At 66.0% G+C, this 10786-nt stretch overlaps 3 protein-coding genes across 3 annotated transcripts; all 3 read left to right on the top strand.

The window, feature by feature from the left end:
* Window positions 1-228: 228 nt before the first annotated feature.
* On the top strand, window positions 229-3420 carry EMIHUDRAFT_459149 (hypothetical protein; the record flags this gene model as incomplete). Its single annotated transcript, XM_005768912.1, has 6 exons — window positions 229-303; window positions 886-918; window positions 1169-1556; window positions 1749-1855; window positions 2195-2380; window positions 2569-3420. The coding sequence occupies 6 exons, from the start codon at window positions 229-231 to the stop codon at window positions 3418-3420; spliced, it is 1641 nt and encodes a 546-aa protein (XP_005768969.1).
* Window positions 3421-5475: 2055 nt separating this feature from the next.
* EMIHUDRAFT_459150 (hypothetical protein) lies at window positions 5476-6379 on the top strand (the record flags this gene model as incomplete). The annotated part of the gene is made up of 5 exons (XM_005768913.1): window positions 5476-5619; window positions 5774-5842; window positions 5933-5965; window positions 6093-6172; window positions 6361-6379. The coding sequence occupies 5 exons, from the start codon at window positions 5476-5478 to the stop codon at window positions 6377-6379; spliced, it is 345 nt and encodes a 114-aa protein (XP_005768970.1).
* A 2423-nt stretch (window positions 6380-8802) lies between these two features.
* On the top strand, window positions 8803-10773 carry EMIHUDRAFT_459151 (hypothetical protein; the record flags this gene model as incomplete). Its single annotated transcript, XM_005768914.1, has 4 exons — window positions 8803-9430; window positions 9562-9621; window positions 9698-10265; window positions 10407-10773. 4 exons carry the CDS (start codon window positions 8803-8805, stop codon window positions 10771-10773), a joined length of 1623 nt encoding a protein of 540 aa, XP_005768971.1.
* Between the last annotated feature and the right edge of the window lie 13 nt (window positions 10774-10786).

Genomic DNA, 10786 nt, shown 5'->3' on the forward strand with positions numbered 1-10786 from the left:
AGAGGCTTGTCGCCCATTGAGTAGAGAGAGGGGCTCTCACGATCAGCAGTGAGTTCATCGCCAGTTATCTGCGCCTCCGTTCGTCGCTCTCGTGCTTGATCGTCAGGCCGTGCTCTCACGTTTGCTGAGCTACCTCCGCTATCGGAACCATTTTACAAGTTTGCCCGCCGACATGTCCCGGTCCGGCTCAGTCAATTCAATGTCGCTCGGCGCTCGCTGGCTCCGTGGATGCTTGTGCTGCTGAGCAATCCAGGCGCACCTTGGCAACCGGCGGCAACGACTTGCGGCGTCAGCATTCGAACGGTTGCGTTGATTTGCTTGCTCCGCGGTATCTAGCCGGCGCGCTCCGCGCGTGTGTCTAGCTAGCGCGCTCCGCGCGTATGTCCGAGTAGCACCAGCGCGCTCCGCGCGCACCATAATCTCAGTGCCACTAAAAGCTCGTTTCTGCAGCTTGACACACACACACACACACACACACACACACACACACACACACACACACACACACACACACACACACACACACACACACACACACACACACACACACACACACACACACACACACACACACACACACACACACACACACACACACACCGCTCACCCACGCGCACTGGGCCTTGCACTTTTAATGCCGTGGGGCTCCTGTCGTTAGACGTGGAGACGCGAGGGTCGCCCCCCCTTGCCCCACCACCTCGTGTGCGTGGAGAAGTTTACCTTACTTACCTTACCTTACCTTACATCCGACACGGGGATTCACTGCACACTCATGACTCATGTTAGCAATTCGGGTTTCGCCGGCATCGTCCAACTTTGAGAGAGATGTCAACGTGAATGAATGAGGGTCGGTTCGTCTGCCAGCTGTTTGTCGACTCTCTCCAGGTTCTCGAGGTGGATATCCTTTGGCCGCGTTGGGTACTCGTTTGTTGTGTGTGACTCGGGGTTCGACCCTGACAGCTTCCCTGAGAACCCCGATGCAGCAATGCCCGCATGACACGTGTGCCGATTGCTGCCTCATGTGCTTAGTCAAACGCACCAGGGCGGGCGCGCTGTGTCCCCTACCCGGCTAGGAGCCGAACCCAATCATGATGGCTCTTCGATGATGGCCTCGCCACCTAGCCGGGTCCGACCCGGCTCTTCGCCGGCTCCTCTGCCTTCGCGCAAGGCGTCAACGGCGGTCCAGCACTACTGCGACACTGGCACGCCGATCAACCCAAGTGGGTTCGCCACACGCGGTCGCCGCATGACGCCAACGAGCTCTCAGCTCGATGCCGCGGTTGGCCAGTTCGGGCCGCGTGAGCGTGTGGTGAAGCCGCCGACGAAAAGCGGCGAGTTCCTAGTCTGCGAGCTGTGCGACGCGGGCAAGCTCGCCGATGGCATCGCGGTCTCAACCGTCAACAAGACGGGCTCGGCCGCGAACGCTTGGGGCGAGAAGCCACATTCAGAGGCGCAGGCGTGGTGCGACCTGGTGGAGGCGGACAGGCCGCTCGGCGTCTCGAAGCTCTTCAAGTATTCGTGCGTGGTGTGCGTCCGCACGGCGCAGGTCTTCTCGCGTGCGCTGGACCGGCCGGTGGTGACCGCCTCCCACGGAGACGAGCAAAACCTCTCTGCGCTGCACGCCTTTGACAGAGGCGAGTGCTGAGATGCCACAGCGGGCGGGGGTGGGACACGGGGTGGGACGCACGTGCAGCTTCAGCCCTCTCGCTGTACAACGACCTGCCCTTCCCACGACGCCGCGGAACCAGGCGAGTACTTTCCGATCGCCAAGCCCTCGCAGAGCGTCCTCGCGGCGGTGCGCGAGAGCGGGTCGCACGAGGGCATGCGCGCCCTCGTCGCGCTTGCCAAGGGCGAGGTCTGAACTCCTCCTCCCCCTCGCCTCTTTTTTCTCCTCCTCCACCCTCGTCTCCACCGCCCCCTTCTCCTCGTGCCTATTCCTCTCGCCGTCCAGCGCCCCCTTCTCCCCACCCCCGCCCCTCAGGCCAAGGACGAGCACGCGGCCCTGCTCTACACGCGCCACGGCGGTGCAGACGTGCTGCCTCTCCGGACCCGTCCGCGAACCTCCTCCGAACCTTCCTTCCGAGGTCTCCTAGGTGCCGACGCGCTGCCTCTCGGCTGCTGCGCATCGGCCCGCGGCAGAGTTGGCTCGCTGCTCCGTGAGCCTCCCTCGACCCTTCTCGGAACCTTCCTGCAGGTCCTGGCCGACGGCGTCGACCCGCGGCAGCGGCGCGAGCTGCTCCTCACGCTGCACTTCTCCGTGCTCGTCTCAGAGTACGCGGCCGCCGTGCGCCGCCGCCGCGAGCCCGAGGCGAGCGCCACCCTGCGGCAGGTTGCTGTTGCGCAGCGGCAGAAGCTCGTCGCGGCGCTGTCCGGGCCACTGGTGCGCGCCTCGCCCCAACCTCATGCCGCTGCCACCGCCCCCCCCCCCCCCCCCATTCGCCTCCCACAACACCTTTCCGCCACAACTGCAGAGGAACCACAGAGGCAGCCACACGCACACGCTGTTGTGCATGTTGCGCATGTGCATGTGTGTGAACCGCGTCTCCTCACGGCTCCGGCCGTGCACAGGTCGGCCTCGCCGCGACAGCCGCCGCCGCCGCCGCAGAGCAGCTCCTCTCGCCGCTGATCGCTGACGGAGAGTGGTCTGCCTTCTCGGGCCAGCCGGCCGCCACACCGCCAGCCGCCAAGACGATCGCACCGGCGACGGAGCCGCGCACTGTCTCGTTGTCGACGCCGCCGCAGCGTGGGGAAGCCGTGGATTTCGTCGTCGAGAGTGTGCAGGAGACGCGTCACAACGGGCCTGTGCGGCTCTTTGCCAACGGCCGGAAGTTCGTCTGCTTTGGCCGATACGCGAGAGGCGTGCGCTCCGGCCAGCGCATTCGGGCGGCCGTCGAGCGGCACGAGCCATCGGGCCGTTTCGGGCCGCAGACCGTTCTCGACCCGGCGACGCTGCGGGTCGGCGAGGCGCACAAGCGGCCGGCAGGCGGCGCGGCAGTCGCCGTCGCGCGTCCTGACATGCCAGTCATCTTGTCGGCGAGTCCGAGAACGACGACGGGGGCGGCGCCTCCGGCCAAGTCGGCGCTGCGCGCAGAGTCGGTGGTCGAGGTGGAGGTGGAGGCGCGGCCACAGCCGGACCGGCCGCCAGCGACCACGCCGCCGCAGCCCTCCAGCTCGCCGTCGCCGCCCACCGCCTCTCCGGGCGCCGCATCGCATGCCGCGGGCGCGTCGGGCGGCGTGCCCTCGCGGGCGAGCGGCTCCGTCAAGGACATGGCTGACAAGCTCGCCGCCGAGCTGGGGCTAGCGGAGGGTGCAAAGATCCCGGAGGTGGCCAAGGCGGCATGTGGGATGCTCGAGGTCGACCGCACGGGCAGCCTCGCCGCCCAGATTGCCGCGTGCTACGCGAAGCTGTTTGCGAAGTGAGATACGGTACTCGTACAGGGCGCCCTGCGCTGTAGTCTGTACGTTTGGGCAGGCCCTCGAGCCCCACGGCCTTGCCACTGCCCTGCTGTACTGTCTTGGTCACCCCGTTGCAGCCTCGACAGAGCGTCCTTGAGGCTAGGCCCTTTAGTATACTAGTATGCGTTGAGAGGCGATCTCGCCGGCAAAAAAATTCAAAACTCGCGATTTTTTTCAAAGTGTTAGTGCCAGTGCGCGCAGCCCGCCTAGTGTGTTCGCGGAGCAGGAATTCTTTCCAACAGCGCCGCTTCTCGGTCGCGCAAGCTCGTTGTGGACGGCAACCGTCTTCGCGAAGTGCGTCACCCGCAGTTCCTGTCTCCTCCGTCCGGCAACCCTCTTCGCGTTGGCGATGGACGACATCTGGCAGCCTCTCTTCCAGCACGCCTTCGAGTCCGACGTCGTGCTGCTCGGCGAGGGCGACACCGTCGGCCTGCACACCAACGGGGCCGCGCTCGTCGCCTTTTCGCCGGAGCTTCAGGTCCACATCGACAAAGCCACCGCCGCCGACATCGAAAAATCGGCCGTGGTGGTCGCCGACAAGGCTGACGTGGTCTCTGCCTCGACCGGCGCGGCATCGGCCGCGCCGGCCGGCGTGGCGTCGGTCTCGGCCGGCGTGGCGTCGGCCGCGGCAGGCCAAGTCGCGGAGACGTCCGACGCGATCTCCATCGCGCGGGAGGAGGGCCTCACAGTCGTGCCGCTCCCAGGCTCGCGGCGCGCCATCAAGGTCTCTTCTCATGCTGCCCCATCACCCTTCTCTCGCCACGCACGCCACTCGACTCCGATCCACCCTCCGTAGCTCTTCCTGCGCCTGGCACACGAGTCGCTCCTCAATGCCGGCGGGGCGGACAACTTCGACTGCGGCGAAACAATATTCGACTTCCTGTGCGACAACGAGTCGCTGCACTGCGAGTTCCTGGAATTGTGCGTCCGCGTGGGCGACCATGCGCAGGCGCTGACGGCGGGCGGAGGCATCACGCGCGCCCTCAGCGCCTCGCTCGAAGCCACCACGAGCCGGCTTGACGATGGGATCGACTCCGAGGCCGCGCTGCGCATGTTCTCCTGCCTCTCCGAGCGCTTCTCGGTTCGCTCGAACCCGCCTGCCGACATCGCCGGCTACAAGGATGTCGTGCGGGAGGTGGCGGAAAATCTCGCCGTTGAGGAGTCCACTCTCCTTCAGCTCCTGACCCCGAGCAAGCTGGCCAGCCTCGATATCTCGCAGCTGGTCACGCTCGTCGACATCCTCCCGCCCGATGCGAGCGCGGATGGGCCGCTGCTGGTTGGCGACGTGATTTTCTCCGACTTTTCTCGCATCTCAGGCAGCAACCCGTCGTATTCGACATGGCGGCTACAGGTCTCGCTCTCCCCCGACGGCACGACCGGCGCCGGCAAGTCCATCACCCTCCACCTCAACGTGAACCCACGAAATGGCGCGGAACGCAAGCCCGGGGCCGACAAGCTCAAGAAGTGCGGCGAGTTCGATATCAGTCTCTCCAAGGTTCCCTCCTCTTGCGCCGCAGCGTTGAACTGTTCGCCTAGGCCGTACGCACGGCAAGCCCGGAAAAAAGAAAGAAAACGCGGTGCCAAGGGAGGGATGTGGGAGACCAGAATTGTTGTGGGAGACCAGAAAAGAAAGAAAGAAAAAAACAGACAACCCAAGGGAGGGATGGGAGGACGGCACGCCGCCACCACACAGGGATTTGGGAGACCAAGCCCGGAAAAATTGTTCCCGGCAGGAATTCTTCTCAGCAGTCCCGTGCCCAGTCCTGTGCCCAGAAAGAAAGAAAACAGGCAACCCAAGGGAGGGATGGGAGGACGGTACGCCGCCACCACACAGGGATTTTAGGGGAGAAGTGTGGTGTTAGCCGTCGCCCACCCTCGGGCGTCTACCACTTCCTATCTCTCTCCGCAGTTTATCACCAATTCTTGCAGCGACCTTCATGCCACCTCGCATAGTCCTGTGCCCAGTGTCGTGCGAGGGAGTTTTGTAAAATTCTTCTCAGCGAGCTCTCAGCGAGCACCATGGCCGTGCGCTTCTTCTGGGCGCTGCTTCTTCTCGGCCTGGCCTCCGCCTCGGCGCTGCTCGCGCCGGTGTCGCGCGCCGTGGCGCCGCCGCGAACGGCCGCGCCCCTCATGAAGGAGGCGGTCACCCGCATCGAGATTGAGGTGGAGCAGGGCGAGCCGCTCGAGAAGGCGCGCGCGCGCCCGGGGGCGCCTCGCTCGTCCCGCCCCCGCTGGCTCCCGCGCCTGCTGTGCCAATGAGATGAGGACGATTGCCCCCTCCTGAGGGCCCGGGCGGATGGCTGTCGGCCGACATTAGGCCTTCCGCCCGGGGGATTACGCCATCTCTGGCTCCCAGTGGCGAGCGGGGCTCACTCACAAGCTACACGTCTGATCAACGCAGCCCCAGACGTTCCCTTTCCCCCGCACCCTCGTCCGACCCAGCCCGCCCCGTCACCTCCCTCTCCATCCTCCCTAGGCCATCGTCCGCTTCAAGCGCGCCACGAACCAGGTTGGCGCCCGCCTCCCGCCTCCGGCCCTCCGCATCCGCCTTCCGCCTGGCCTGCGTGGGCTCTCGTCCGCGCAGCCGCGCCCTCGAGACGGGGTGACACACGCGCCGCCCTGCCGCCTCCCCGCAGGTTGGCCACTTGCGCATCCTCCGCAACCGCAAAACCTTTGAGAACAACCACGACAAGAAGATCCGCAAGAAGAAGGAGGCGTTGATGCGCGCCGCGCGGGCGCGCCGCTCGCGCCGGGCGCAGGAGCGCCTGTGAGAGGTCCGGATACCAATATTGTGGGTTGAACTCGATTCGTGGGCGCGGGCTGTGCAGTGGGTGGCCAGCACGCGCGCTCTGGAACCTATCGGTGCGCGGCGCGCGTGCCTGGCGCGTGCTGTACAAAAGCAAGGTGCGCGGAGTACACGTAATGCACCCCTTCGTTTGCCGTAAAGAAACTACGGCGCGGTTGACGAGGCAGGCGTGTATGCTGTGTGTGAACGACTTTTTCGCGCGCGCCGTTTGGGGTTTGGCGGGATGGCGGGGCCAGAGTGGTGAGTGCAGAGAGAGCCCTAAGTCGATCGCGCGGCTCGCGCGGGCCGCGGCGCGGCTCGTGCCGGCTCGGCGTGGCAGCCGCCGGCATTGCCATTGGCGGCGTCTCCACACCACGGAGCACGGGACTGCGGGCCGCGCAGTCGAACGCGACCCGCTCGAGAGCGCGGCGAGATACGACGCAACGCAATAGAGAGACGAACGGGAGCACATAGAGTACTCTCATAATCTCATACAGTGCACGTGGGTACATCTTACATAATGGCTAATCGGCTATACCGCACCCCGGCTGCTATAGCTAGCTAGCGGAAGCGCACCGGCCAGGTGGGGGGGCATGGACCTCGCTTCGGGTGGCAAGGCGGAGCGGCAGGAACGAGCCCGCGACAGGCGCGTCCTCTTGCCTCGCTTCCTCCCGGGCGGGCAGGCGCCGTGTGAACGGGAGCGCCGTCTGATGGCTCCACCGCCGCGATGCTGAGGAGAGGCGGGCCTCCGTGCCGAAGGTCGTACGCGCCGTCGGCTTAATAGCGGCCCGGGCTGGCTGGGTCCCCACCGCCTGCTGCGCCGCCGCCAGTCGAATCCAGTTGCCTTGGCTCGGCAGGTCGTGCGTCGAGGGAAGGGCCTCGCAACTGAGGTTGTGCAGGCTGGACGCGGCGTCGATCAACTCCTCTCCGCTCTCCGCATTCGGCCCTGACACCGTCCTCTTCGCCGCCGCGCCGTCAGCCGGACCGGTGCGCGCCGCCGCCGAATGTGGCGTGGCGTGGAGCACGCACGGCGTCGCAATGTCGAGAAACTCGGACGAGCTCGGGGTGGGCGGCCGAACATCCCCCTCCTCCCCGCATTCGCACTTATGCAGCACCACGGGGAGTGTCTCGGCAGCGGTGGCGAGGAACGCCTCGCCTCGCATGCGAGCGAGCGAGATGTCCAGTGAGTCGAGCGGGACTGACTGCGTGTCCACATCTCTGGGTGGCCGGGCAGCGAGGTTGGAGAAACCCCGGCTCGTCAGGGCGGCGGCGCGCCGACTGGTGGATCGCCGAATGGCCTTCGGCATCCCGGATGCCGCGTCGCACGCACGGTCGGTAGAGCTACTGGATTGCGTGGCGGGGCGAACAGGAGCCCCGAGCCGGAGGAGGACCGCTCTGCGATCATCAGAGCACCGCTTGCCCGCTTCGGCGAGGGCGCGCTTCGCATGGACGCCGCCCGGCGCGGGCTGGATCTCGGTGGGATGGACCAGCGGCGGACGGGGCGGCGGGTGCCAGGTGGAGACCAAGCCCAGAGCACGCACCCGCGCCGCGTCCCAGGCAAATTCAACTCCGTCGCCGGTCTCGCTCGCCTCCGTCGTGACTGCGTCCAGCAGCGACAGGTGCTCGGGGGCAAGCATGTACACCGCGAGGACTCTACGGCAGCGCGCGTGCGCGATGGCAACGTCGGCCGATGGAGCGAGCAGCCCGGTGCTCATACACGTATGTCTATCAGCTCCGGGTCCGATCGCGCTGAAACGCATGCGACACTCACTAAAAACGTCCGTCCCACCGACAACTCAACTGTGGTTTCTTCGCGGCAATCGCGTAACGGGAGGCTCGCTGGGTTTTTGTGGCTTTTTGGACGGCTTTTTTGGATTCTCCCGCCCTCCAACCCCTCTCTTGGGTTTTTTCAGTGTATGTAGCTCTTACGTACATTCCCGTAGGAGACTCTGCTGACAGGGTTTGCGATGAGGAGCGACCCGAAGGGTTTTTTTGTGTGTAGACTGCGAAGAGAGATAGGAAGAGGCAGACTCCCTAGGGTGGGCGACGGATAGCGCACCACACACCTCTCCTTAAAATCCCTGTGTGGTGGCGGCGTGCCGTCCTCCCATCCCTCCCTTGGGTTGTCTGTTTTCTTTCTTTCTTTCTTTGGTTTTTTTGTGTTGTATTTTTTCTGTTCCTTGTCCGAGGGCAAGTTCGCACTGACTGAGTGAGTGAGAGAAAAGACGTTGGAGCTAGTACCTGGAGCTCACATGCCTACGACTATAGATAGAGGGCTTCAGGTCGCCCTGACGCCCTCCTTCCTGCATGCTGGGACCCACACGTTGTGCCTTCCGACTGTCCTCGCTGTCTGTCTGCGATCTTGGGTCCGAGGTGTGCCTTTGAGTGAGAAAAGACGAAAGGGGCCAAAGGAAATCAGCTACATAACGTTGCTTTGCCAACAACAGACCTAAGACAACCTCGAGACGGGGACCCACGCAGCGGCCTAGGAGTTACCCTCGGAACACCTCAGGCAGGAGCCGCCCGAAGCGCCGCCAGCAGGCGTACACACAACTCCGGCGATGGCCCTCGATGGGGAAGAGGAGCCGCTCACTGGCTCCGCACGCGCTGCCAAGCCGGCTGATCGCTGGCCGTGGGTGTTTGTCGGCGTCGTGCTCGGCCTTGCCGCCGCGCTCATCTTCACTCATGGCGGCAGCGCGGCCGGCATGCTTGGCGCGCCGCAGGAGACCACGTGCGGAGGGTTCCCGTCGACGGACCCGGGGCACGTGGTCCAGCCGCGCGACGGGCGGGTGACCAACGTGCTCGTCACCGGCGGCGCCGGCTTCATCGCCTCGCACTTTGCGCTGATGCTGGTCGACAGCGGCGGCTTCAACGTGACGGTGGTGGACGACCTGTCGCGCGGCTCGATCCACACGATCCTGCGGCTGCAGGAGCTCGCCAAGGCGGCGGGGCAGCCGCTCCACTTCGCGCAGCTCGACGTCGCCCGCCAGTTTGAGATGGCGGCGCTGCTGCGCGAGCGAGCCGTCGAGCTGGTGGTGCACTTCTCGGGCAACGCGTACGTGGGCGAGTCGATGGTTCGGCCGGAGGACTACTTCCAGAACATCACGGTCTCGACCGTCGCCCTGCTCCGCGCGATGGGCTCCGCCGGAGTCAGCAAGCTCATCTTCTCCTCCTCGTGCGCCACATTTGGTGCGGCCGCCGCAGATGCCGCAACGCCGAGATGGAACCGCTTCCGTCGCGCCGAGAGCGCGCCGTCTTGATGCCCCGCCCTCCCCCCGGCCACTGCCCAGCCGCCACCCCCACCTCCACCCCCCCCGCAGGCTCGCCCACCCAGTTTCCGATCACCGAGCAGACGCCGCAGCGCCCAACCAACCCGTACGGCGACCGCGCCCGCGCTGGCCGAGCGGGCGACGCTTGCGAGCGGCTCGAGAGGAGCGGTGCGGCGGCTGGCTGTAGGCGCGGCGAAGCTGCAGGCCGAGCAGGCGATCATCGCGTACGTCAAGGCGCGCAAGCGCGAGGGCGTCGCCTTCTCCGCGGCGCTCCTCCGCTACTTCAACGTCGTCGGGGCGGACCCGCGCGGCCGGATCGGGCCGCACCTGCGGCACGAGGCCAACAAGCTGTACCCGCGGATCGTGGACGCGGCGTACGACGTCGTCCTCGGGCTGCGGCCCGAGCTGCGCGTGATGGGCTCGTCGTACCCGACCAAGGACGGCTCCGCCGCGCGCGACTACATCCACGTCACCGACCTGGTCGACGCGCACGTCAAGCTGATGGCGGCGCTGCGCGGGAACAGCCTGCTCTACTACAACGTCGGGAACGGGATGCCGTACACGGTGCTCGAGATCATCAAGGTGGTCGAGCGCGTGACCGGGCGGCCGCTCCCCTTCACCCTCTCCCAGGAGCGGCCCGGCGACCCGCCCGCCCTCTACTCGGACCCCGCCAAGATTAAGGCGGAGATCGGCTGGGAGCCGCGCTACGCCGACATCGAGGCGGCGGCCAGAGAGGCGCGCCGCTCGCGAGAGGCGTCCGCGCACCTCCCGCGGCCCTCTCTCCCGTAGGCGATGGTGCGGCACGGCTGGGACTGGAGGCTCGAGCGACGCGACCCGGCGGGCAGCGTCAGCTGGCACGAGTCACGAGTCTAACCTGGCTCTGGTGCACCCCTCAGGCTCAAGCACTACGACCCGGCCCACCCGTCGCCTTCGGTGGACCCGCTCGAGCACTCCGGGCCCGCCTTCACCGAGGATAGCGACGACGCGCCGAAGCTCGGCGACAACCCGCGGATCGCAATCATCGGCGCCGGCCCGACTGGGCTGTGCGCCGCCTACCGGCTAACCGAGCTCGGCTACACCAACTGGGAGCTGGTCGAGGCGTCCGAGAAGGCGTCGGGGCTCGCGTGCACCATCCGCGACGAGAACCGCTTCTCGTGGGACATCGGCGCCCGCTGCCGAGTCACAATGAGAGTCCTCCTCCTCCCGACTCGCGGTCACGAGACTCCCAACGACAGGCGTCCACTGCCTCTTCTCCCACTTTGAGTTTTTCGACGCG

This window comes from Emiliania huxleyi (genome assembly GCF_000372725.1).
Source record: "Emiliania huxleyi CCMP1516 unplaced genomic scaffold EMIHUscaffold_442, whole genome shotgun sequence".
NCBI classification, from domain to species: Eukaryota; Haptophyta; order Isochrysidales; family Noelaerhabdaceae; genus Emiliania; species Emiliania huxleyi.